Below are 27,866 nucleotides of genomic sequence, written 5' to 3'. Positions count from 1 at the left end.
CGCTTGAACGAACATCATAATTTAATATAATTTTTTTTTGGTATTTTTCAAAAACTTTTTTTAAAATTGTTTTTATTTTCTTTCTTTCTTTTTTTTTTAATTAGAAAAACAAAAAAGTAGTTGTAAAATATTTATAAATTAAAGTAAAATAAAATAATTTATGAAATAGTATTAATAAATAATAAATTAAAATGTTTTAATGGCATTTAGAAATCGTTTTCTGGAGCAAGGTCGAATCTTGGTGGGAAAGCCATACCGTCCAATTGTGGCCGCACGGACATAGCACGGGGCTGAAAGGTTGAAGAAAAGAGAAAAAAAATATTATTAAAATATTGTTTATAATAAATAAATTAAATATAAGCATGCATTATCAGGCATAAATTAGATGATCGAAGGACCAAAAATTATGAAAACAACAATCCATTTGATGACCACATTGAGAGAGAGAGAGAGGCTAAAACAAAACAATCCAGGTAAGAGACAATATGAGAGAGATGAATTATGAGGGTATATATGAGAGACTCCCACAGGAGAGCCCACAATTCATTATTGATGAGATGAGCGAGAGAGAGGGAGAACAAACAATTGTCAAAACGGGGGGAGATATGTTGCTGTTTTATCAGTCACAATATCAAGAGAGAATGTCAAGTTTTCTCTTTTTTTTCTTGATTTTAAGAACAAATTATGTGTGTGCTTTGGGAAAAACAAAGAGAGAGAGAGAGTAAAAATATTTCACTCTCATTCTTGGGAGAGTAATGAAAAAATAAAATAAATAGGGGGAATGAAGACCAAGTCAATGAGATTTGTAATTGTGCGGGGAAACACATCAAATTGGAGAAAGTGAGAGAATTTTCTCAGCTCCAAATGAGTATGAGAGACAAAAAGAGAGTGTGTGTCATTCCGAGATACCAACTTACAAATGTAATGAAAGTTGTTGTTCTTTATTCACTGATCCAGCACACTTTTGCCGCGGCCACCTTTAGACAATCCCGGCTATATATATATTTTTTTGTTGTAGAGTAGTAGTAGTATACACACACATACATATACATATTATATAGTAGTAGTATAAGAGTAGAAAGTAATAACAAAGAGAGAAAAAAATAATAATAATTATAATTTTTTATTATAAAAAAAAAAAACTTATGAGCGGAGGAGAAATGTTCGTGGTAGATTTGTTTTAAGCGATGAACCCTTTTTTTTCTGAGCTTCGTTTGTTTTTTAAGTGGGGCTGAGACTGAAAAAAGCTGTTGGTGGTATATATAAAAAAGAGATTTCGATGGTCTGGTCGATTGATATTTTTTTGGTTCGCATTTCTCCCGCTATGGAGTGGATGTTGTGGATCAGAAACGCTTAAAGCTTAGACTTATGAGCTAGTTGATTTTTTATTATTTTTTTTTTTTTTGAATCAGTTGTGGCGGATATTTTGCTATTTTTTTGGTTTTTTAGATTTATCTGAATCTCAAATAGTGGACCATGTTTTGTTGTTGTTGTTCTTGTGGTGGAGTGCCATAGTTGATTTGTTGTGATTTAAAGCTAAGAAATTGAAAGATTTATGAATTAAGAAGCAAGCTCTGATCGTATCGTATCGTCCATTCTAGGCATCTAGATTGGCTACGTTTAACTTACCGCGGGGCTGGCACCACGACCAACGGAACCGGCACGTCCCTTGGCACGGAATTTGCTAATGGCTTGTTCAGCCAAATCGGCGCGTTCTTCAGCTTCTTCCAATTCTTGTTGGGCCTTGCGGAATTTGGCCAAGTTGAGGGCGGCAATTTCTTCGGCTTCTTCGATTTGCCTCTTGTATGTCTTGATCTTTTGTTGGAGCTTGTCAACCAAGTCTTGCATACGTTCGTGGTTCTTGCGGTCTTCTTCGGATTGGAAGCTCAATTCCTTAATGCGGCGTTCAGATTTGCGGAGATTCTTCTGGGCATCAGCGTGTCTTCTTTGTTCACCATCCAATTCGTTCTCCAATTCGCGGACGCGTTGTTCCAATTTTTGGATAGCCTTCTTGCCACCCTTGAGGGCGTTGGCTTCGGCTTCATCCAAACGGACTTGCAATTCCTTGATTTGTTGTTCCAAGGCCTTTCTCAATTTCTCTTGAGTTTGGGCGTGATCTTGTTCGGCACGGAGTTCATCAGCCAAACGGGCGGCATCAACCATAGCCTTCTTGGCCTTCTCTTCGGAGTTCTTGGCTTCGTTCAACAATTCATCCAAATCGGAGTGGAGTGTTTGGAGTTCGGATTCCAATTTCCTCTTGGCAGCGGAGATGGAAGCGTTTTGGGCGGAAACTTCGTTGAGTTGTTCATGGGCATCGGCCAATTCTTGTTCGGCTTGGCGACGGCCACGGTCGGCTTGTTCGAGGAGGGTGCGGGATTCTTCCAATTCGTTTTGGAGGGCATTGGCACGACGTTCGGAGATACCCAATTGTTCGCGGGCATCGTCGCGGGCTCTTTGTTCTTCTTCGAGGGCGGTTTGGACATCCTTGAGTTGTTGTTGGTAGCGCTTAATGTTCTTTTGGGCCTCGGCGTTAGCCTAACGAGAGAAGAGGGAGAAATAAATCAAGTGTGAGTAAAGGCGAAAATAGAGAGAACGAAGTGAGGAGGTAGGTTCGTTTTTTGTTTACTACATACCTTGTTGGCGTGATCCAAAGCAATTTCCAATTCGTTGATGTCGGCTTCCAACTTCTTCTTCATGCGAAGGGCCTCAGCCTTACCCTTGGCTTCGGCTTCGAGGGAAGCTTGCATGGAGTCGAGGGCACGTTGGTGGTTCTTGCGGGTGTTTTCGAATTCTTCTTCCTTCTCTTGGATGCGGCGATCGATTTCTTGACGAACTTGAGACAATTCCAATTGAGCGCGCAATACCTTGTTTTCTTCTTGTTCCAAAGCGGCTTCAGCTTCTTCCAAGGCAGCTTGGAGTTCATCCTTTTCGGCTTCCAAGCGTTTGCGGGCCTTTTCGATTTCGTGGATGTTGCGGCCACCTTCACCGATTTGGTCGAGCAAGTCCTTGACTTCATCGGCGAGATTCTTGTTTTCACGACGGACGGCTTCCAATTGTTCTTGGCCTTCTTCGTAGGCACCCTTGAGACGGAACAATTCGGTGGAGTAGTTGCGGCATTCCTTTTGGGAGGCATCCAATTCAGCAGCCAAATCATCGACCTTGAGTTTCCATTCGCCAATGATCTTGTCGAAGGCCTTCTGTTTCTTTTCGGCGGCGTTGGCAATAGCGTTGGCACGGTCGACTTCCAATTGCAAATCTTCGACTTCGGTGGACAAGCGTTGCTTGGTCTTCTCGAGGCCAATGCATTTCTGGTTGAGGGATTCGATGGTTTCTTCGGCTTCAGCCAAACGAGCTTGCAACTTCCTCTTGGCTTCTTCCAATTCTTCGGAGCGGGCAACACCGTCAGATTCATACTTGCTGCGCCACAATTGAGCTTCGGCGTTGGCCTTGCTGAGTTGACGTTGCAAATCAGCCTTGCCTTCGGCTTCTTCTTCTACTTGTTCGCGGAAGTTGTCCAAGTCGTGTTCCAAGTTGCGGAACTTGCCCAAAAGGGTGGCGCGTTCGCGGGATTCTTCATCGGCCAAGCGCTTGGTATCTTCCAATTGGGTGGTGAGGGAGATCTTGATCTTGGACAATTGGGAAACTTGGGATTCGGCTTCTTCCAATTGGCGCAAGAGGTCGGAGTTCTCAATGGACAACTTCTTCTTGGCGGCATCGAAATCGTTGAGGGTTCTGTTGGTTTCATCCAATTTGGATTGGACTTCGTTGAGGGTGTGTTGCAATTGCTTGGCAATCTTTTCTTGGGCGGCCTGGGGAGAGCATGAGAGAAATTTCGATTAGAGAGAGTTCATTGAGAGAGGGAGGAGAGTAATGTGTGTGCATTTTGTATTATGTACAGTTAGTGTCTGTGGCGGACTAGGGCAGGGGGTTAGGAGTAGTTTTTTATACATTTGGATTAATGCGGCATTTTCTTTTTTGTTCCCAAAATTTAGGGTTAGGTTTTCTTTATACAAGTTTACTTGGGGGGAACCAGGTCCCTGAGAATTTCATTTAAGCTCTGCTACGGTATTTTTTACAAAGGCAAGGTCCAGAGAGATCCGAACCAACTACAGCATTTATATTTTTACAGCGAATTTGAAATATTTTTTTTGAAAATTTTTGTAATACCTTCTCGTTGGCGAGGTGATCGCAGCCAGCACGGAGATCGTTCAATTGGGCATAGTATTCGTTCTTCTCCTTTTCGGACCTAAATAGATATGAGTGGAATGTGTTGTTGTTTTAGTTAAGTGGTTAAATGTGGTTAAAGGATAAGGTTTCTATAAAAAATGTATCTCAGTTCCGAAGAGTTGCTGCTTTGCTGCTGTTGCTGGTTACCCATATTGAAGAAGAATTCGTTGAGAATCGTTAAATATTTTTTTGCCGTTTTGAGGTTATGTTTTGTGTGTATGTGTGTATTTAAAAGGGGGAAATTTTTTTGTATGGAAGAGAGAGTGTGTGTGTGCGGGGCAGTTTCTTTTTTTTTGGTATTGCTTTACCTTTTCACGACCAAGTTGATCGCAAGCGGTACGAGTTTGGTTCAACTCATTGTGGCAAGTCTGGCGATCGTGTTCAGCCCTAGGTTTTGTTTAGAGAATTAAATTTTAATTAAAAAAATAAATTTGCAAGAGAGACACATAGAGAATGAGAGAACAACACAAAACACCAACACCGACAAAATGGTCACCATATTTCCTGGGTACACAGCGCAACCTTCCTTGCTGAACTACAAAAATAATCATGATCACATATCCCACCCTTTCCCCCATACTTACTTGGCCTTCATCTTGTTCAATTGATCAACTTGTTCGGCCATCTCGGCAATAGCATCGTTGTGCTTCTTGCGCAAGTTAGCCAAGGTAGATTCGTGTTGGATGTTGGCTTCTTCCAAATCGCGACGCAATTTGCTGAGCTCAGCTTCACGCTTCTTGTTGAGTTCAATTTGGGCGGAAGTGGCACCACCAGCTTCCTCCAAGCGTTCACCCAATTCTTCCAATTCGCGGGCCAAATCAGCACGTTGTTTCTCAGCCTTGGCGCGAGCTTGACGTTCGGCTTCGATTTCTTCTTCCAATTCTTCGATGCGGGCTTGCAATTCCTTGATTTGACGGTTGTTCTTGTTGACGCAGACTTGTTCATCGTCCAATTTGCCGCTGAGGGCAGCCAATTCCTTGTCCTTGCGTTGGATGGTCTGTTCCAATTCCTTCTTGTTGCGTTCCAAGTCGGAGACGGCTTCTTGGGTGAGCTTCAAGTCACCTTCAACCTTGCGCTTAGACTTCTCGATGTCACCGCGCAATTTCTTCTCACGTTCCAAGGAATCTTCCAATTCGTCCAAGGTTTGTTCGAGCTTAGCCTTAACCTTGTTCAAGTGGTTGATCTTGTCTTCGGCAGCTTGCAATTCTTCGCCGGTCTTTTGGTTGGCTTCACCTTGCATCTTCTTCTCCTTGTTCAACTTGTTGATGAGTTCGTCCTGGTGGGCGATTTCATCGTTCAAGTTGCGGATTTGATGATCCTTGGTGGATTTGTCTTGTTCAGCCTTTTGGATGTTCAATTCCAAGTCTTCAATGTCCTTCTTGAGGCCAGAGATTTCTTGGTCAGCCTTCTTCTTCTGTTGGAACAATTGGTTGCGGGCATCTTCCTCTTGGGTCAAGCGATCTTGAATGTCCTGTAGAGAGGAAAAACAAGAGTGGGGTGGTGAGAAATTGTTGGAGAGAAAATGGTGGGGGTTTTCGGACTTTTTATGAAGAGCCATACAATTGGGCGCCATTTTCTTTCATTTGGGATTTATATTTTCTTTTGCAGTGAAAATGTTGGGCGCCACGATTTTTTTTGTGATGCCAAGAAATTTAAAATATTTTTTTTTCGTGCAAATGTTGGGCGCCATTTTCATTTTTTCAATGGGAAGCTATGGGAATCTGTTCGATTCGATATTTTTTTATGGAAATTTAATTTTTTTGGGATAATGAAAGGAGGTGATCTAAATTTTCAGTTTTTAGTATTCCTTTTTTTTGCCCTGAAAATGTTGGGCGCCACTATGAATTATTCGCTGTGAGCTATAATTATAATTCCTAAAGGTAGAACTTTTTGAGAGAATTTTAAAATCCTAGAGAATCGTTTTCTATTTCTTTTTTTATTCTTCTGAAAACGTTGGGCGCCATTTTGAATTATTTCACAATTGCTGGGCACCATTTTTCATTTATTTGGTAATTTTGAAGGATTTTAATTTATTTAAGGGGTTGGAATGGCATTTGAAAAAAAATTATTTGAAAACTATTGGGCGCCATTTTCTATTTCAATTGGGAAGGATTCTAAAATTTCTTAAAATTTTAATTTTAGTTTTTTTTCTCTGGACTTCCTTTTACAAGGAAGAACCGAAGAATTTTCACTATTTGTTGTTCCTTTACGTTGGGCGCCATTTTGGCTCTTCATTTCAGTTTTTTTTATTTTTTTCTTTCTTTTTTCGAATTTTTTATACTTACACGCAATTGATTTTCGAGGTCGTTCTTTTGGGCTTGCAATTTGGAGCAACGTTCTTGGAAGTCTTGCAATTGACCCTTTTCACCGGACAAGGAGTCCAACAAGGCAGTCTTTTCAGCCAACAATTTAGCATTGAGGGCTTCCAATTCCTTGCGTACTTTAACTTCAGCGGCATGGGCATCTTCAGCCTTCTTGGCCTTCTCTTCTAGACGCTGTAAATCAGAATTGGAGGATGATGATGGATTAGTTACGGGTGCTGGTTCGGCGGCTGGAGCTGCTGGGCTTTCTTCATTGCTGGGTGGAGGAGGAGCTGCAGCTTCAGCTGCTGGTGCTGCTGCTTCGGCTGGGGTTTCTTCGGCTTTTGGTTCACCACCCTCACCAGCAGGAGCTTGAACTTCCTCAGTGCCTCCTGGGGTGGTTGAGGCATCACCTTTATCGGATTTTTTGGATTTTTTCACTTTTTTATCTTCAGCCATGGTTGAGAATTATTTATTTGATTTGATTTATTTTCAATTAAATTATTTTTAATTTTTATTTTGAATTGGCAGTTATTCGTAAAAAATCGTATTGATCGTAACACCCTTAGGGTTTTATGTTTTGGGAGAACCGTTTAGCTACTGGTCAACAACTGGAATGCTTGTTGTAGCCACACTTCTCGTTCGAGCGAATATGAAATTCTAAATTGCCAATTTCAAATTTCGAAAATTAGCAACACCCCAACTATGTGGCAGCGGCAATGAGCAATAACTCAAGAAAAAATTGGGTGGCCATCGATGGATGATGGAGGTACACAAACATTTGTTATGCCTCATCATGGCAGAGGTATGCCACTCATAGCTTATGGGGAATCGGGGGGTTCGGTGTTGGCAATTTGGCTTTTGATTCAATGTTATTATCGTGCTAAACGATCGATATGGCACAGGTGTGTTTCGATATATATAGAGGGGAAAAAAGCGTTGGTGTTTTTGTGGGCCCTCATATATCTAATTTATGAGTTTTCAATTATGTTATTAATAATTTTCGAAAACCCAAACACCACCAACATCGTAATGTTGCATGTGGTTGCCATTACTCATGGCAAATATGACAGATCAAAAGGCTCATTTTGGCCAATAAATAATAATTTGAGTGAGTGCGTATGTTGCGGAATAATTGAGTGCCGTACTGAGTGAGTTCCTTGGCGGCGGAACACTTGTTCACTTCGATAATTAATTAAAAATAGAGTGCATGATCTTTTTTGTTTTTTATTTGCTGGCTGGTCCCGCTTATACAAATTTAGAAAATTATTGGTAATCACAGGGTGTAAATCTTTTTTTGCAGAACAGCAGCCGCATCTGATCTAATCTGAGGCTATGCTAAACATTTCCGCAACTCATTAATTACACAGACAACAAGTTGGCTGAGGATGGTGAGCAGGGGGCATGAGGTTATGCTCTGCTAAATTCCAGATGCAAATCAATTCATCAAGCATGGCCGATGAATAAATATGACCCATATTCGGTAAGGTGGGCGGAATATTTTCGAACAATTTTTTTTTGCTTCGAGAAAAATTACTATTTTTTGCTATTTTTAAATTTGGGAAAATAAATCAATAACAACAAAATTTAGTCATCAGCAATGCGGATCCAAAAAAAGAAAGAAAAATCCGCAATGTAAAAGAAAGGTAATGATGACGTTAATTTCGAAAATGTGGAGGTGGAGATGGGCTATAAAAAGCCAATTTTTTTCATTGGCTTTTGATAATTGGATGTTATTAAACAGCAACAGCTGCTTAACAAGATTGGTGTATATATACATTCAAATAAATATATATACGACACGAAAAATATTTGAAATATGCCAATGACACAACATTTTCACCTGTTGAGTGAAAATAAATTTTATAAAAAAAAAATCTAGACACACTCAAAATGTAGCAGAAGAATTTTTTTCTGCTAAGGAAACCCGAAACCTTTGCGCATTGCTCCTCCAACAGCAACAATAGAAGAACACCATCAGCTAAAAATACAAAAAAAAATATTTCAAGATTTTTTCGTATACTTACAGCAATTTCATCTTCAATACGAGATACATTGAGCAAAGGCTTGACCTTTTGCCACAATTTGTACCATGGCCAGGTACGCAATTGCAAGTATTTGCGCAAGTTGCGTTGGACAACCTTGAGGGCGACACGTTGTTCTTGCAACTTCTTGAAACCTTTACGGGCCAAGTAACCACGAGCCCAGGCTTGCATCCAGGACATAATTTTGCCCAAACGTTCATCACGGAATTCTTCCATTTGACCCAAGACACCGGCACGGAAGAAGACCTGTTGGTTTTTTTATCAAAGTATGCAAAAGAAATTGGGGGGCAACGGGGTAGGGTGTACCCAGTGTGGGGGAGAGGAGAAAAAAAGTAATATGTTAACATCGTTTTCTTTTGCTAAGTGCATAATTTGCAGGGCACAAAACAAACAAAGCCACATGTTTGGAGCTAGGGGGATTTTTATAAGGTTCGACAATTGAAAAATTGTCAATTTTTCTTTGGCTTGAATTTTTTTCCAATTCTTTTTTCACATTTTCCAACAAATTCCATTGTTCTACCTTTATTTACCATTTTGCTAACGTTGGGCGCCATTTTCATATCTAAGTTTTTTGCAGATTTTTTCCAAAGCAATGAATTGTTCTTTTGGAATGCTATTTCATCATTCGAATAAATAAAACAATTGGGCGCCATTTGTATCAGAAAATCTATTAGGGCAAGATTTTCATTGTGAAATTCCGCTGAGAAGTCTAAAAACCGACAAAACTCTCTGGGAGAATTTTTCAGGTTTTCCCATATAGAAGTTAGGAAACTTTTGGGCGCCAGAAGGGAAATCTCATGCCCAATGAAATATGTTACAGTGATATTGGGCGCCATTTAAAATCAGGAGGAGAATTTTTTTTTAAATTTCTCAAAGTGGAAATATTGAGAAGCCGTTGGGCGCCATTCCTATTAAAAAAATCATTAGGGAGGGCAAAGGTATGTTGACATTTTCGAAGACTTTCCAAAAAGTATGGAATCAATTGACCATCAATTTAGAAGTGGAACCTTAAGCCCAATTAAAGACGGGACAGTGATATTGGGCGGCATCTCTCTTCAATCCTTATAAATCCCTTTTGAGGTGAATTGAGAATCAGTTGGACGGAATTTTTCATTAAGATTGAATGATTTTCGGATATCATTAAAGTTGGCACAATAATGTTGGGCGCCATTTAGGATTTGTTTTTTTGTGATTTACTGGAGAAATATTCGAATTAGGATCATATTAATGAATTGATTGGTCACCACATCGAGAATAAGTAGTATATGTGAGGAATTGCGCTATTTTATGAGGATAATTGTGAGGTTGAATGGTTTTCCCATACAAATGTTGGGTGCCATTTGGGATTACTGGCGATTTAAAGGGCATTTTCGAAGTTAGAAATTATTGGGTGCCATTTTATCAGTTGGATTATGTATTGGAGCTGGTTTTTTGGAATTCAGTATTTTTTTTTGAAAATTTAATAAAAAAAAGAAAAACGTTGGGCGCCATTTGTGATTTTTGGAATATTTTCGAATATTTAACAAGTTTTTTTTTGAACTGATTGGGCGCCATATTTGCGGTTAGCTGGTATAATATTTTTTTTTTTTTTGAAAATTTAATAAAAAAAAAACGTTGGGCGCCATTTCGATTTTTACAATTTTTCGAATATTTTCGAATTTAGAAATAGTTTCTTAATTAATTGGGCGCCATATTATCCGTTAGCTGGTATAATAGGGAAATATTGGTGGAGTTTTTTTTGGAATTTTGGATTTGAAAAAAAAAAATTATATGTGATTTTTTTTTTGAAATTTTATGTTTTGAAACAAATATATAATTTTGTACTATTTTTTTGGAAATGTAAATATTTATATGTTTGTTTCGGATTTTTTTTATTAAAATTTTGAAAAAAGAATTATTTTTAAATTTTATAACTTTTTTAAAATTTTATCATTTTTTTGAAATTTGTAAATTTCTATATTTTGTATTTGTTGTGAAAAATATTGCATAGTTTTTAAATTCCAATTAATCCCAAGGATTTGAAATTCCGTGGCAATTTAAAAACCATAACAATTGGGCGCCATTTTTTAATTTTCGTATTTTTATGCAGGAAAGTGGTATTTAAAAAATTTTAAAAATTATTTTATGATTCTTGGAAGAAATTGGGCACCATTTGCATTTAATTTTTAATGGAAAATTATTATTTTGAAATTTGAAAAAAAAAAATTATTTTGAAATTTTTTTTTAATTTTTTAATGTTTTTTTTTTTTCTTTTCAGAAATTTCCCGTTTTGTGTTCTTTTTCGAAACATGTGGCTTGTGTTTTTTTGTAAAGCGCATAATTCTTCAAAAACACATTTTTTCTAGACAATTTTGGAGGGTTATACGAGAGAAAGAGATCAAACAAAAAAGCTACAGTAAGGATGGTTAGTATTACGTTTTTTTTTAAAGAAATGTTAAAATAGACAGTAAAGACTACAAACAAATACAAAAACAATAAACGATAAAAAATATTAGTATTTTTTTTTTAAATGAAATTAGGCCACTGTATTTCCCCTTGGTTCCCAGTTTGCAGAACCAAGAGTAACCAGTTTTTGTGAATGTGTGATTTGGTTGTTTAGAACACAGATATGTATGAGTGTGTGCGTGTGTATGTGTATTTTTGTATACCTTTGTTTTACCAAGACGATATTGATCGGCTGGCAAATCAATGTGTTCAATAATGAGCTGAGTTGCCTTGACGTCTTTGTCGACGCCCTTCAATTTATTGGGGCACATGATCTGATAGCTGTAGTGGTGTTTGCGATCATGTGGACCCACGCAAATGCATGAATGAAAAAAACATTTTTTATGAATAAAAAAAAAGAAAATCGTGCATAAAAGAAAATTAAATAAAAAATAAATAATAGTAAATAAAAATAAAAATTAAAATAAAATCAAATCACTACTTGAAAACAACATTCCAAAATAAAAATCAGAAACTACTACCCATTTGGAGGTCCTGATTTACAAGGATTTGCATTCAAATGGGTTTATTTTCTAAAAAGCCACAGAGGGGGTTTTGGGGGGCTAGGCAGAGAATTTGCACCGTTTCAGGGGTGTTTGGTTTTGGCTTAGGCCAGGATATCAGCAGAATAATAAAATAAAAATAATAAAGAGAACAACATTCAAACAAATGTGCGTCAGTGTGTGTTTTTGTGCTGAAGAATTTCATTATTTTGTTGTAGCAGAAATTCTTGTAAATTGGTTTTGATGCATGCCTTAGTGTTACCAAAACGGTATTGATCACTGTCCAATTCAGTGGATTCAACCAAAATCTTGGAAGCCTTCTTGGGGCAGTCCAAGCCCTTGATGGCTCTGGGGGCAAGGATTTGGTAACTGTTCACGAGTATAGAGAGAGAACAGTTGGTCAGGCAGACAGGCAGGCAGGTGTGTGTGTGTGTGTATGGATGTAATTTTTTGCCATTATCAGTTCAAAGGGGGTTTGGCAAAAAAAAATTCGTGTGTGTAAATGAAAGGATTAACAAAACAAAAATTTAATAAAAACATTTTCTACTAATAAAAAAATATATAAATAAAAAATAATTTCAAATTCTACGACTACAAAAAAGAGAAAAAAACTATTGAGGGTTCATGTGGGTGTGGGTACAAGGTCCAATGGTTTCCTCCTTCATGGGGATTTGGTATGGACAATATATTTTTGGGTGGGGGTTTGTCCTGTTTTTTCTACTTTTAAAGAGAGTTTTTTCGGACAGAATACATTTGTGTGAGTGTGTGTGTGAAAGAGTCCTTTCCCCTTTTGGGGTTTTTGGGACAATGTGGGTGGGTGTGTGTAAAGATCCTTGTTGTTCCAAGTTCAAAGGGAGTTTTTCTTTTGCAAGAATCTTTTTTTGGGGGGTTAGAAACAAAAGTTCTAGATTTTGTGTTTTTGTTGAAAGCTTTCAAGCTTTTTTCTTTGAGTGTATTTAAAAAAAAAAGAGAGTTGGAGAGACATGCCTTGGTGTTACCGAGACGATAAAGATCGGCATCCAATTCAGTGGATTCAATAAGGATCTTGGAGGCCTTCTTGGGATCTTCAAGGCCCTTGATACCCTTGGGGTTCAAAATTTGATAACTGTTGTGTGATAGCAGGGGGTGGATTTTTTTTTTGTGTGTGTGATGGGGGAGAGAGAGGGGAATAACAATACAAAATTTAATATAAAATAAATAAATAAAAATTCTAAATAATAATCAAAAAAAAATTCACCTAACACATGCACAACTTTTTTCGAAAAAAATCTCAGGCAGAGCGTGAAGAGAGAGAGAAAGAAAAATAGAGCAAGAAATCTGGGAATTTCCATTCAAAGAGGGGTAACCATTATTTCTTTAATGGTTTTTGGGGGTTTTACATTTCCATAGAAAATGTTTTCTTGAGAGAGAGGGAAATTTTCTCTTTTGGGGTTTTGGAGCATAAGAAGAAGAATAATAAAATTGTTTTTATCCATGCCTTGGTATGACCAATACGATACATATCAGGATCAAGTGGTGTCGATTCGAGAATTGTTTGAGATTGCTTTTTAATATCCGCAATGCCAACAATACCACCGGGATTAATAATTTGATACCTAAATTGTGAGAGAGGGAGAAAGAGAGACATAACACCATGAAGACCACATGTGATAAGAGAGAGAGAGAGTGTGTGTGATGTTCTCCTGTGTGTCTTCAGTGTTTGGAATGTAATGAAAAAAATTCTCAGAGAGGGGTTAAGGAGAGAGATATGTATGGAAGAGAGGGAGAGAGAGAGCGAAAAAATTCTCTCTTGGCTGTCATGTGTGTTTATGGATGGCTGGATAGCACAATCTATGTGGAATGTATGAGGGAATAAATACTGGGTGAGAGTGATAATCACTGGGATTTAAACTCCCAAGAGAGAGAGAGAGAGAGAGACAGACCATAATATGAGAGAAAGTCTCTGGGACCACGTCTCCAAAAAAAAATCTCATTAGAACAACAAGATAAATAATCACAAGATTTTTTTCGGTGTATTTGATAGGTCAAAGAGAGAGAGAGTAATGTGGAATGGTAGAATGGGAGAGAAATAATATCGAAAATTAAGTCTCCAAAAATTTTTTTATAAAAAAAATCATATGGGGAAGAAAGAATAATTTAAGAGAGGTAGTGGAAAATTTCTCTCTCCATAAATTCATTTCGAAGAGAGCATTTTTTTTCAATTTTCTCTCATGAAAAAATAATCTACTGTGCCAACTACTGTGCATTGGCATAACACATTTGAGGTGCCATTGAAAAAATGCATTACGAGGAGAGAGAGAGAGGGGTGTTTTCTCAGGTGATTTTTTTTTGTTGCATATGGCTGAGTGATTTGGTGCATGTGTATAAAAATATAATGTCTATATAAATAAAGTGTATTATACAATAAATAATAAATAAAAATACAAAAACAACTACAATAAAAAACACTACACTAGACTACAGGAAAAAAATCAATTCTAACTAATACTCCCAGGCTCTCTCTTCACAAAAGAAACAAAGTGAAGTGGGTGAGTAGTTGGTGAGAGTGCCAAAGAGCGAGAGAGAGAGCCCACAACAGGGAGTAAACAAAAAACAGTTTTACATTTAAAAAAAATAAATTATTAAACAATTACTATGAATTAATTATTGAGAGTACCCAAACAGCTACAATTTACAACAATTTACTCAGAGACTCAACAAAAGAGACACATGAAGAGAAAACATGTATACACAAGAGAGATAGTGAGAGTGAGACAGACCAAGGCAACACACAAGAGTTTGAAAAACTCTTACATTACTTTTTTTGTTTTGTTTTGGTATACGGGGAAACGAAATAGAACTACTACAAAAATTGTGGGGGTCAGGAGAGGGGACTACCACTACTCCAAAATGGATACTACATAAAGGTAGGGTGGAGGGGTGGAACACTGGGTGGCAACATAGAACATATGTTGTAAAAATAATATCTTGCGTGCCTTGGTATGACCAATACGATACATATCGGGATCCAAACCGACAGATTCCAAACATTTGGCAGCAGCGTTCTTGGGACTCTTTTCTTGGGTCATAATGGCGGGAGCCAAGATCATGTAACTGTTTTTGTTATTTTTTGGTAATTATAGAAATAAAAAATAAAAAATATTTTTTTCAGTACCGAACTCAATACCTATTATAGGCCCTAACATTGTAAAAAAAATTCTAAAATTTTTTCCAAGTTTTTTGACTATTTTTTTCCCACCCATACTTACCGTTGCTTGAAATCAGCGTATACCATTCTGTTGGGGAAACCTTTACGGCAAATACGGATACCTTCAAGTACACCGTTACAGGTCAATTGATGCATAACCAAGTGAGCATCTACAACACCGGGCTGTTTCATTTCATTGGGAATGATACAACGGACGAAATGAGGTTGGGTCGAACGCAAGGTGGTCATCAAGCTGTTCAATTGTTCCTTGTAACCGGAAGATACGGTAGCGAAGCCACCACCCTTCTTACCACGACCGCCCTTAGCTTGTTCACCGCCACCAGATTGACCGGGGTGATCAGCGAAGATTTCTACCAACAAGGCGTTCTTGGACTTCTTGAATTGATCGACAACAGTGTCGTTCAAGGGATCCTTGTTCTTTTCCAACCAACCGGTGATGTTGTATGATACTACACCAGCATAATGGCCAATGGCGAAGTGAGCGGCTTGTTGACCGGGCTTTGGTGGTTTAGGCTTCTGGAAGGGAGCTGATTTGCCCAAGTGAGTGTTGGTCAATTTTTCGGCAAAGGTTTGATCGGTGGCCTTGGGGAACATAGATTCTTCTTCAAGGATGGACAAGATACCCATGGGCTGTTTTTTTTTCGAAGAGAGAAAAGTGAGAGAGAGAGAGAAAATTGTGATGAGTAAAGGTTATGGATTTTTGGGGGAGATTTTTTGGGGTTAATAGGTTTTTTTTTCTTTTTTTCGACGAGCCATAAAAAACATTTATTTTGATTAGGGGGTTTAGTACAATAATTTGTTCATAGATAACTTACCTGGGGTTAGCAGAATTATTAAGCATATTTTTTAGAGAGAGATAGAGCGAGAGAGTTTTGTGAGCTTTATTTGCGGAATATTTTTTTGGGGGGGTTAATGGAAAAAATATAACGATTTTTTTTTGCTAATAGTAATACAATTAATGAAGAGAGTAACGGTATATAAACACAACAATAAATGAAGAGAGTAACAGTGTGAGTGTCAAACAAAGAGAGTAACGATATGTTGTATTACAAACAAAGAGAGTAACGTTATGAATTGTAAACAACGAATGGGGAATGGTTAGAGAGAGAGATCAACAAAATGGCGAGTTAAATAGGTGAGAGAGATGAGAGAAAATGTGGTTTTAATGATTTAGGAATTTATATTTTCTTAAATGAGAGATGGAGAGAGAGAATGTTAGTGATATTAGTTTCTGAGAGATTTTTTTATTCAGAGACTATTTTTTAGGATGGTGAAGAAATTGTTGCTATTTTGTGAGATTTTTTTCTGTGTTATTTTTGTAATGAGAGAGAGAATTTTTATGAATTTTTTTTTTTAATAATGAGAGAATACATGATTTTACTTCGTTGTTGTTTTGGCATTTTCATTTATACAGCGGCGTTCTCTTGGACTACAAAATGTAGTGAGAGAAATATTTTAGAAAGAAGAGAGCGAGAGAGTTATTTTGTTATATTCCATATGTAGTTAAGAGAGAGTAGTTTTTTAGAAGAGAGCTATTTGTTTACTTTTTTATACAGATCAAGAGATTAAAATCCATCAAAGAGAGAGAGCGAGAAAGTTAATTTGTTATCATTTATCTACTTTACAAGTTAAGAAATAAAGAGAACGACAATTGGAATTATTTGGTTATTTTCTTGGCTACCATTGTAGTTAAGAGAGTAATAGAGAGAGCTACTTTTTTTAAAGAGAGCAAAAGAGAGTTATTGGAATTAATATTCCTTTAGAAGATATTTTTTAGAAGCAGTTTACAGAACAATTTTTTTTGGAAAGAAGAAAGAGAGAAATTTTTTTAAAAATATTTTTTTTCAAAAAATATTTTTTTAAAAAATTTTTTCCAAAAAAATATTTTTTTAAGAAATTTTTTTTTTTGAAAAAAATATTTTTCAAAGAAATAATTTTTTCAATAAAAAAATATTTTTTAAAGAAAAAAATTTAAAAAAAAAAATATTTTTTAGAAAATGTTTCTTCAAAAAATTTCCCAATACTTTTCTTCCCAAAAAAATTTGCTAAGTATAAGTTATTTTTTTGGCTGGATTAGAGTTGTCGATTTTTTTTGGCTACGTTGTTGTTTTTTTTTCTTCAAGATGTTAGCAGAGTGTGTATTTTTTTTGTGGGTGTTTCTGTACCTTTTCAATCAAATCAATACACAATTGCAAATCCATGCCAAAATCAATGAAAGTCCATTCGATGCCTTCGCGTTGGTATTCTTCTTGTTCCAAAACGAACATGTGATGATTGAAGAATTGTTGCAATTTTTCGTTAGTGAAATTGATACACAATTGTTCGAAACCGTTATACTGTCCAGAGTAGTTTGAAATAAACAGATTTCGAATTGGTTAGACATAAATGTGTGCTGGGTGGGGGAATTTTTGGAAATAATGATGATTGGTGATAGATGATGAGAGGGTGATTTGAGGTTAGTGATATTTTTTTTTTGGGGGGGGAGGTGGTGGGGTTTGCCTTGCTTCAGTTTAATTTTGGGTTTGAAGGCAAACTAGAGAGTGGGAGGAAATGTCTTTCATTCCTTTGTTTTGTGGGTGGGGTGGTGTATGGGGGTCTTTTTTGGTTTTTGGTTCGGTTCCACTTGATTTGCATTTTATAAAAATGTTTTTTTGACCAAAACAAGTGAACCTTTCAAATGTGGGAGACAGAGAGAGAGAGAGAGTGTTGTTGTGTATTTGTGGTTGAGAGACAGAGACAGCCAATTCGTATAATTGGTTTGAAGCCATACCAAACAAAAAAAGAAAATTTGGTGTTTTGTGGGGTTTTGTTTTCTTTTTTGTTTGGTTATGGCTGGGGAAGCAAAAAATGTGGAAAACATTCCCAGGGATGTTGTAGTTGGATCCCTTGTCAAATTTTGGTTTGATGCAACATTCCATATATCAAAAAATCTTGTGGCCCGTTCGTTTTTCTTTTGTTAGACATTTTTTCTTCTTTTTTTTCTATTTTTCTTTGGGGACAAACCTTTTCAATCAAATCAATACAGGCCAACAAGTCCATACCGAAATCAATGAAGGCCCAGTCAATACCTTCCTTCTTGTATTCTTCTTGTTCCAAGACGAACATGTGATGGTTAAAGAACTGTTGCAACTTCTCATTGGTGAAGTTGATACACAATTGTTCGAAACCGTTGTACTATATATGGAGGGGGGAAAATGTGCAGAGGGAGGAGGATTGTGTGAACATAAATTGGGCGCCAAACATAACCAGGTGGATAATCATATTGATACAAGTGTGGGTGTGTATGTGTGAATGTTCGAGGGTGGTTGGGTGTGTTTTTTTGGGTAATACAAAAAATATTGTGTGGATCCCCAAATTGGGATCTCAGGTGGTGCATATAAAAACAAAACAGATGATATGGGGACAGTGCTCTGAATGGAGAATTTTTTTTTAGGCGGGACACATAATTTTCTTACCCTTGAGACTCATTTTTTCTATACATTTTTCAGACTTGAAGCTGACATAGAAATATATTTATAAGGGAAGTTGGTTGGTGCTGCCTAAAAATAATCAATTTTTGTGCACAGAAGACAAGACAAGACATATAAAGGGAATATTTTTCAGGTGAAAAGAAAACCAAGACCATTTCTATTTGGCCGGCAAATAAGCACCTTTTCAATCAAGTCAATACAGGCCAACAAGTCCATACCGAAATCGATAAAGTCCCAGTTGATACCTTCCTTTTTGTATTCTTCTTGTTCCAAGACGAACATGTGATGGTTAAAGAACTGTTGCAACTTCTCATTGGTGAAGTTGATACACAATTGTTCGAAGCCGTTGTACTAAAGAGATTTTAACGGGGGATGGGGGGTCATTTTTTGAAGTTCATTTTTTCACAGAGAGATTTTTTTGTTTTGAGTGAATTTTTTTTGGAAGTTTGAAAATTGTTTCGTTTGTCTTGTTTTTGTTTTTTTCTATTCCCAACAATTTTTTTTTTGGTAAGGTGGTGGTGTTAGTGAGTTTGTGTGTGATCTTGAATAGTGGTGGATTTTTTGAAAAGACTTGCAAGGTGCGCCGAACTTCAACAGAAGTTACCTTGCAGAAAAAGAAATATTTTTTCGGTATTTTTTTTATGGAAATATTTTGGTGATTTTTTATAGAAAAATATTTTTTTTATAAATTTTCAAAAAAAATATATATTTTTATAAATTTTTTTTAAAAAAATATTTTTTAAATTTTTTATAAAAAAATTTTTTACATATTTTTTATAAAAAAAATATTTTTAATTTTTTATAAAAAATATTTTTAATTTTTTATAAAAAATATTTTTAATTTTTTATAAAAAATATTTTAAATTTTTTATAAAAAAATATTTTTTTTTCATTTTTTATAAAAAATATTTTCAAATATTTTGAAAAAATATTTTTCAATATTTTCAAAAAAATTCAATATTTTTTCCAAAATATTTCCCAAAAAAAAATATCGAAAAAAAAAAATATTTCCATCTTCTATCCCAGTCTTTGCAAAATATGTCCCCCCTCATTCAAGTGATGATAACATGATAATATGTATGTATGTGATGTGTGTGTGTGTGTGTGCCGGATCCAGTGATCCATCTATTGGCACACTGAAAACTTACGTCGAAAATTTCAAAACCAGCAATATCCAATACACCGATGAAATGTTGACGTTTTTGCTTGGTGTCCAAAGTTTCGTTACACTTCTTGACCAACCATTTGAACAGACGATCGAATACACCCTTGCAGAGAGCACCAATGGAGTTGGTGACTTGTTGGACGTTACGGCCCTGGGTGACGAATTCGTTACCGACCTTAATGCGGGGCTTCAACAAGTTCTTGTACAATTCAGCGCAATCGCAACCGAACAATTTGGCGACACGGCCACCTTCTTCTTCACCATCTTGTTCAGCCTGTTCTTCGCGACCACGTTGCTTGAACTTCATGCCACCCATGTGCATGACAGCGGCGGTGATCTTGTAGACATCTTCCTTTTCTTGTTTGGTGAAGCCCAAGATATCGAAGGCTTGCTGTTGTTTTCAGGGGAGGAGGAGAGTAAAAAAACAAATGGTTTGCGTTAATTATTTGATGTTTGCGGTTGTGGTGGTTTTGTTTTGAGTGGGGTAGTGGGTTATTGTTTGCAATTTTTTCTTTTGGGTAGTTTTTTTTTTGTAAGCATTTGTTGTTTTAGGGTGTTGTTTAGAGCTTTGGTTTTGAATTTGTTTTTTTTTTTTCTTTTACGTTTTTAGTTTTGGGTTAGAACCAAGCATTCAAAAAAGGTTACGTTTTTTGGGTTAATTTACATTTTTTTCGAAAAAACCAAAATTTTGAGATTTTTTAAATTCTTAAATAATATATTTTTTTGAAATTTTAAATTTTTTCAAAATTTTAAATTTTTTTTATAATTTTTAAAGAATATTTTTTTTTGGTAAAGTGATTTTTGATGTTTTTAAAACGATTTTTTATATTTCCAATTTTTTTTTAAATATTAAATTTTTTTAAAAAACAGTATGTCTTTCAAAATGTTGAAGATTTTTATAGTTTTAAAGAATATGATTTTCAAAATTTTCATTTTTTTTTCAAAAATTATGATTTCCAAAATTTTGAAAATTTTTATAGATTTTTTTTAATTTTTTTTCGAAATTTTGATTTTTTGTTAAATTTTTATGCGAGCTAAATTGAAATTAATTTTATTTTTTTTTTTTTATTTTTTTTTTTGAAAAATTTTGAATATTTTTTAGCTCGCATATATTTTTTTTAGTATTTTTTCTTATTTTCTATATTAGTCAAAATTTTATTTTCAAGCAGTTTTTTTATTAGTCAATTTTCTAGTTTTTTGTTTTTTAATTTTAATTTTTTTTAAATTAGTCACTGATTTTGTTCCCTAATTTTTATTGGATACATTCCTGGGTCTAACAAAAAAACACAATCAAAAATAAATTTGAAATATTTCGAAATCCGTTTTGAAGGATTTTTCTGACACCATTCCGGGAGTTTTTTTAATAACATATCAGTTAACTATTCCGGAATTTAAAAATGAACACAAATAGATGATTTAAGAGAGAGAGAGAGGGAGGGAGAAAACGAGAATACGTGTTGGAATTACAGAGAGGGAGAGTGGGATATTTGTGTGTGTTTGTTTGGGAGCTGATTTGAGAGCAACATGCAGTTTGTTTGCTCTCTATTTTTTTTAAAGCTGGGTATAAGTGTCTGTTTTTGTGGAGTGGAGAGAGAGGGAGGGAGTGATAGAGAGTACGTAGGTTTGTGATGAGAGTTCATGCCTTTAACCTTAACACATTCTCTTAGTCACCGTCTCAATGCTATAACTAGACTCTCATTTTGGTAATTTTTTTTTTGGTCTAGTCAGGGTAAAAAAAAAACTAAAATAAAAAAATCATTAACACAAACGAAAATGAGTGTCTTAAAAAAATCACAAAATTTCTCCACAGAGAGGGAGAGAGAGAGAGAGTATTTTTTTAAGACACACACACATACAATACACAAAAAAAAAAAAAAAAAAAAAAAAAAAAATAAAGAGAAACACATATATATTTTTTTCTTTCAATCCAAAGTGTAAACTGTAAGGAGGAGAGAGAGAGGTAGTGTGTGTGTGTGTTGTTTTGAAAGAGAAGTCAAAATTCTGTTTCCTTTTTTTGCTGGGATAGTGGGAGTTGGTGTAAAAAGTCTGATGTTGTGTTGGTGTTTTTCTTTTCATCTGTTAAACTTACATCGGTAAGAGAGAATTCTTCACCGTCATCCATGTTGGGTACAGTTACTTTACCCTGGGATACGTTATAGTAATCGTAAATGTTGTCCGACAAGAAGCACATTTCTGAGAAGGTCAAAAAATTTATAACGATTTAGAAATGTGGTTCAAAAATAAAAAAAATCTGGTTGACACATATATCCCAGTACCTCAGGAGTACAGAGAGGGTATACGATCGGGCGAGAGAGCACAACGAAGTAATGAGAATATTTTTTCGTTTTCATTTGATTTGAATTGGTTTTTGTGTTTTGGTATTGGTGGAGTGGTGTGTTGGATTGGTTTTGGACTTGGTTGGAGTTGTGTGTGTGGGTTTTAAGTTATCGAGGTTGAAGGTTCTTTGAGAGAGAACCAGGAGCAGGCTTTATTTCTCATTTGTTGAATCCCTGTCGACAAAAAACCAAGCATAACCCGGTGCTGTAGATGTTGGTAAGAATTTTTCATTACTCTTGAGAGACTTTTGTTTGTTGGCAAAGAGCCCTGCTCCTAGCCCAGGTATCTTTTGGGTGGGGAGAGCGAGAGAGAGAATATATATTTACAAAATATAAATGGGGTTTTTTCCATAACCTTTAAGAGTTTGGGCATTGGTTGGTGGCAAGAGAGATAGAGAAGAGAGAGAGCATCCAGTGTTTCTCTTTTTTCAAATCAAACAAAACAGAGTAAGAGAGAGAGAGAGATAGAAATTCCGGAATAACATTTTGTTTTTTTTTTTGGATTTGGAAAGTTATTCATATTTACAATAGTTTAATTTAAATAAAAAAATAATTGTAAAAAAAAACATATTTACCAAAAAAGTTTTTTAATTACACATTTTTTTGTTTACAAATTTGTTCAGAGGTTTTTTTTTTTTGAGAGAGAGAGGGAAATAAATTGGCTGCCAGGTGGGGTTTTTTGTTTGTTCTCAGCAAAAGAAGTAATAGAAGAGACATTCCTTGGGAGAGAATAGAGAGAGAGAAAAAAGAGAAGTTTCTGGTTTTTAAAAATTTTTACACAAAGAGAGAGAGAGGGTCATAGATATGACAAATATACAAATCTGGGATTTGGAGCCAGCTCTTTGTTCATAGAGAAAAAGAGAGCAAGAGCGAGAGTCTGAGAGAGTGAAACAAACTATGTGCAATTTTTTTCGGTATAGGGTGTGATGATAACCAACAAACAAATGCCCAACTTACATCGGTTAATTCAAATTCTTCACCATCATTGACACCGGGTATCCTGGTTTTACCCTGACAAATGCCTGGATAATCACCAATGTGGGGTGACAGATATGTCATCTCTTTTTTTGTTGTTGTTTTGTTTTCAAATAAAATATTACAACAAAAAAATAAATAAAATATTCAAATAAGAAATAAAAAAAATAATAAAATCGAGACCTAGATAAAGGACGTGGTTTATTATGAAATTTATAGAAGAGAGAGCGAGAGAGAGAAGTTCCTAAATTTGTACCTAAATTTGTTTTCAATGGTCGCCTTTTTTCTACATTCAAATTGAAGTCCCAGAAAAAAAGAACGAAGGACCATTATGACTTGTTAGGAACTACGAAACAGAGAAAGAGAGAAAAAGTTCTTAAAGTTGTTCCTAAATTTGTACCTAAAATTGTTCCTAAAATTTCTTTTCCTTGTTTTTAAAGTTAGAGGTTAAATTTTTTTAGCGCTTTGTTGTTGATTTTTTAGCTTTTTTTAGAAGAAGCCTCTGCTTATTTGTTTTTAGTATTGAATTAATAAATATTTAGAAAAAAAAGGAATGGACAATTACATCGGTAAGGATGAATTCCTCAGCATCATCGATACTGGCAACAGTAACCTTGCCCTGAGAGACAATATGGTAATCGTAGATGTTGTTGGACAACAAACAGACATCTGTATAACAGTTACCGAGTAACAGAGTGAGTGGGGGAGAGGGAGAAAAAATTGAATGGATATTTGATTAATAAAAAAATGTTCAATGAAAAAAAAGAGAGTGAGAGAGAAAGAGATAGATTTTGTTTTCCATCAAGAAGAGAGGCCAAAAATTCGTAGACGTTATTTCTTTTAGTAAAATAGAGAAAGAAGTAATGAAGAGTTAAAAATGAGAGAGATGAGAACTAGAAAACAATTTTTCCTACGTTTTTATTTCAATGTAAAAGAGAGAGAGAGAGCGAGAATGAACGATCGAATTTAAAATAAAAGTGAGAGTTTGGCCAACCAAGGCTAATTTTTGTTATGATGTGTGTAAATGTGTAGAGAGAGAGAGAGTGTGATAAAAAAGAGTAAAGTGAGAGAGAGTGATGTAGTAATGAAATGAAAAGAGAGAGTGAAAGGCAACACATCCAAGACAATTTTCCATAGAATATGTCACAGAGAATGAAATGAAAACAAATGATAATGATAATTATGATAGATGAGAGACATCGTTGTTATACCTTTAACACCGGGAACGGAGCCAGACATGATCTGGTAGAAAATGTGGTAGGAACGTTCCAAGGATTGTTGGGAGATGACACGGGCCTTTTCCAACAAGTCTGTAAGAGAAGAGAAAACATTGTAATAAGTATAAAATAAAGACAGAGAGAGAGGGAGAGAGAGTAACAAAATGGGGTGGGAATGTAACGGAGTATATTTCTATCACAAAGATCAGTAACAGGGTGACTCAAATAAAATAATATTTTAATTTTGTAGCTTTGGAACTGAAAGCATTATTAAAAATGGAATTACATTAAAAGCTTTTGTTTTTTAGAGCTTTTATTTAAAAATTCTAATTTAATAAAACTTTTTTTATTGGATTTGAAATTTAATTGATTTTCTTAGAAAGCTTTCATTTGAATTAAAAATTTAATAGAGCTTTGATCTGTAAGCTTTCATAAGCTTTAATTTATTGTTATTAAATATTTGAGTTACCCTTTCTTTCTTAGTTTTTTTATTAATTATATTTATTTCTTGTGTAAATCATTACAAAAAAATTTCACATGTAAATTTTTATTTCATGAAAGAAAAATTTCATATGAAATAAATTTATAAAAAACTATTTAAAATGAAATAATTAAAAAATATTTTTCTTTCATAAAAAATTGCATTCACATGAAATAGTTTTTTCTTCCATGTCACACCCAAAAATTGTTTCATATGAAAGTGCAAGAAAGTTTTTTGGCACAAAAAACCCAAAATTTGAATCAAGAAATTTTTCTTTCATGAAAGAAAAATTTCATATGAAAGTTTCAGGTGAAAGTAAAATTATCAAAAGTATTTTTTGTGCAAAATAAACAATAAAAAAATAGTTTTCTTTTATAAAAAATTTCTCTTTCACATGAAAGTTTCCATGAAAGAAATTTTTTTCCAAAAAAAAAAGTTTCATGTGAATTTTTTTTTGATTCCCCATTAAGTTTTTTTTCATTAAGTTGATTTCATTTCAAAATACTTACAAGTTTCAATATCAGCACCAGCCAATTTACCGGTGGGACCGAAGTGAATACGGATGAATTTACCCTAGGTATCATAAGAGAGAAAAAAATTTTATAAGTCCCAAAAATTCTCTTCAAGTATTGAATTTTTTTCAAAGTACTTACGAAACGAGAAGAGTTATCGTTACGGACGGTCTTGGCGTTACCGAAGGCTTCAAGAACAGGATTGGTTTGTACGACCTGATCTTCCAAGGAGCCCTTGTTCTTTTGGGATTCATCCTTCTTGGTGGAGGCACCGACGGTGGCGAAGTAGGCAATTACCTTCTTCGTGTTTTCAGTCTTACCAGCACCAGACTCACCGGTAATCAACATAGATTGATTGACGTGGTTGGTCAACATGTCGACGTAGGCACCATCAGAAATGGCGAAAATATGGGGTGGCACTTCATTACGGCGCTTGCCACGGTACATCTTAGCGCAACGGTTGGTATATACGGGGTAACGCTTGTAAGGATTGATGGCAACGCAGAAAAGACCAGAGTAGGTCTGGAGATTTTTGCGTGTAGACAAAATTGCGGTTGGGGAGGAGAAAAAATTGATCCATTAGTTAAGTTTGAAAAATCAGGTGCGTTAGGTAAGGGTTTTGGGGGGAGAAGGAAAACTAACTACTGAAATATTTTGGTTTTTTTGAGGGGTGGGTGAACTACATTTGACAGGTCTTTAGCTGTTTTTTTTTGTCGTTCATTGGGGGTAGAGAAGTGTTTTTTAGATGATTTTTGTTTTTTTTTTGGGGGTGAAAAGAAAATCCAGTTCAGTTTTTTTGATTTTATTGGATTTTCGTATTTTGACGATATATTGTTGTGGGTGTAGGGGGTGGTGTTGGTGGGTTTGTGATCGTGTAACGGTAGGGGGTTTTCGAATCACATCCATTTTGCTGGTGGTGTTTTGGCGGTGTGTGTGTTTCTTCATAAATGTCTAGGTCTAGATGCAGATGTTTTCGGCCAGTTTTTGTTCTTGTTGACTGGTTTTTGGAGCTTTAAGCTTTGTTGTTAAAGCTTTCTTAAAGCTTGCCAGGTGTTAAAACATAAATGAGTGAGACAAGACTGTTGGGGTTAGGAGGAGGGGGATAAAATGAGGTTTTCTTTTTTGGAATATGATAAGGCAGCTTTTTTCTCCTAGGATTTATTTTCAAAAGCTTTTAAGGTCCCAATTGGGTTCGAACTCAAACGCCAAGAGGGGGCGATAAAAGCCATGGAAATAGATGTCCACAGGAGAAAAACTATTTTTTTTTTAAAGGCAGCTATTAATGGCGGATTTTTTCAATATTTTTTTTTAATTTTTTTTTCTAAAAGCTTTGAAGGCTGCATTTTTATGATTTTCCAAAAAAATGGTTGATTTTTTATGGTTAGTAAATTACCAAAATATCAATAGGTTAGGTTTACTTTTTTTCAAAAAAATTTGGAAGGATATGAAGGTATTGGACTTTCAACACAAAAGCTTTACTAAGCTTTTACATCAAAAAGCTTGCTGGCCGCATACTTACATAGATCAATTTGTTGTAGTACCGCTGTCTCAAGTTATGGAGTACAGAGGCATCGTTAAGGTATGTCAAGTTGGACATATCCTCAGCTTTTTCGTATTTGGGAGGGTTGACTTGTTGAAGTTGGTCTTTCTTGAAGTCTTTGCTCTGTTAGGAGGCATTTTTTTTATATGGTCGAGAGACAGAGACGGGGGTACGTAGTATAACCCACAGTAAAATTTTTGACAAAAACCCCACGCGTAATTTTTTTCATTCGTTCGTTTCGAAGATGGGTCAATTTTGTTTTATTTTTTTTTTCAAATGGGGGTCAGTAGATAGTTGTCAGAGAGTTTGAGAGAGAGAGAGAGAGCAAAAAGAAAGAGTTGTGATTAGTATGGTCTGTTGTTGGACACTTACGTAGATCAGCTTGTGATAATAACGCTGTCTCAAATTGTGCAAGACACAAGGTGTGTTCAAGACAGTCATATCAGCCATATCTTCGATTTTTTCGTATTTTGGAGGATTGGTTTTCTCCACAAGATGGGCTTTAAAATCTTTTGTCTAAGTTTGTTTGGTAAATAAATTAAATATTAAAAATTTACTCTTTAGAAAACAACAAAGTTTGAAAATATTCCCAAAAAATTAAATTTTTGAAGAATGTTCTAAAACTTTTTTTAATTAGCAAAATTTAAAATTTAAAAAAAAATTTTCAAAAAATAAATGATTTTTTTAAATCCCATTTTTTTCGCGCGAATTGGTTATACGATTATATTACCTCACCGCCGGGCAAGCCTACGGTGACAATATCACCCTTGGTGGCCTTGATTTCACCAAGGAGATAACCCTCCTTCTCATCGGGAACCCAGCAATTCTTCTTGGAATCATAGGGTTTCGATTGATCGATACGTCTTTGTTCCAAGGAGACGAACAAGTATGGGGTGGGATCCTCATCTTCCTGGCTGGCAATTGGACGGGGCATCTTGATTTAAAGTTTCGCAGTTAAGTTTAACGTAAAAAAAGAAAATTGAAGCTCGTTTTTTGTGAGAGTTAGGGCTAGAGCTCTTGTTTTTTGGTTGAAAAGTAAAACTTTTCTAGATTTTTTGTTTTTATTTGGAACTAAAAAATATTTTGTTCAAAAAATATCTCGTCGTCTCAGCCCAAATGCTTCCCTGTAAAGAGAGAGAGAGAAAAAAAATAATTTTTGGTTAGTTTTGTTGTTGAAAAAAATAAATATAAATATTTTGGAGAGAGAGAATAGACTGTGGAGAGAGGGGGAAATACAAAAATAACAATATATATAAAAATTGATATAAGGCAAATTTTCCGATTTTTTTATGTTTTAACGTAACGTAAAACACGCGACGTGTTTGGGGGGTTTAATTTTTTTATAATAAAAAATTAATTAAAAATTAATTTAATTTTTTTTTGATATTTTTTTATAAAAAAAT

The 27,866-nt window shown here is 35.2% G+C and overlaps 1 protein-coding gene across 27 annotated transcripts; it reads right to left on the bottom strand.

Annotated features, from left to right (window-relative positions):
• Positions 1-117: 117 nt before the first annotated feature.
• Positions 118-27,527, bottom strand: LOC133334492 (myosin heavy chain, muscle). Of its 27 annotated transcripts, XM_061542810.1 has the most exons (18): positions 27,194-27,527; positions 26,443-26,586; positions 25,065-25,445; positions 24,921-24,984; positions 23,925-24,023; positions 21,492-21,595; positions 19,386-19,793; positions 18,418-18,588; positions 14,808-15,397; positions 14,535-14,652; positions 8,555-8,818; positions 6,513-6,722; positions 4,812-5,698; positions 4,168-4,246; positions 2,634-3,809; positions 1,630-2,535; positions 918-993; positions 118-290 (listed from the first exon to the last, which is right to left on the bottom strand). In XM_061542810.1, the coding sequence occupies exons 1-17, from the start codon at positions 27,395-27,397 to the stop codon at positions 946-948; spliced, it is 5,853 nt and encodes a 1,950-aa protein (XP_061398794.1). In that variant the 5' UTR covers positions 27,398-27,527; the 3' UTR covers positions 118-290; positions 918-945. The 27 variants fall into 27 exon arrangements, with proteins under 27 accessions (XP_061398794.1, XP_061398789.1, XP_061398787.1 ...); XM_061542805.1 differs by lacking the exons at positions 918-993; positions 4,168-4,246; positions 14,535-14,652; positions 21,492-21,595; positions 26,443-26,586 and adding exons at positions 4,536-4,614; positions 12,547-12,664; positions 23,279-23,382; positions 26,836-26,979; XM_061542803.1 differs by lacking the exons at positions 918-993; positions 14,535-14,652; positions 18,418-18,588; positions 21,492-21,595; positions 26,443-26,586 and adding exons at positions 13,037-13,154; positions 17,771-17,941; positions 23,279-23,382; positions 26,836-26,979.
• Positions 27,528-27,866: the final 339 nt, after the last annotated feature.

This window comes from Musca vetustissima, unplaced genomic scaffold, assembly GCF_032173495.1.
Source record: "Musca vetustissima isolate MV318-11 ecotype Yass unplaced genomic scaffold, APGP_CSIRO_Mvet_v1 utg137057, whole genome shotgun sequence".
NCBI lineage: Eukaryota > Metazoa > Arthropoda > Insecta > Diptera > Muscidae > Musca > Musca vetustissima.
Note: the sequence above shows the minus strand (reverse complement) of the source record. Positions and strands in the feature narration are given on the sequence as shown.

Bases quoted from the DNA above. Each gene is read 5' to 3' on its own strand.
- LOC133334492 (XM_061542805.1), bottom strand. From the start codon at position 27,397: ATGCCCCGTCCAATTGCCAGCCAGGAAGATGAGGATCCCACCCCATAC. The intron at 19,794-23,278 runs GTAATTGTCCAT...TGAAAACAACAG, and splicing joins AGGAATTCATCCTTACCGAT to CAAGCCTTCGATATCTTGGG. The intron at 6,723-8,554 runs GTAAGTATACGA...TCTGATTTACAG, and splicing joins GTATTGAAGATGAAATTGCT to CGTCTAGAAGAGAAGGCCAA.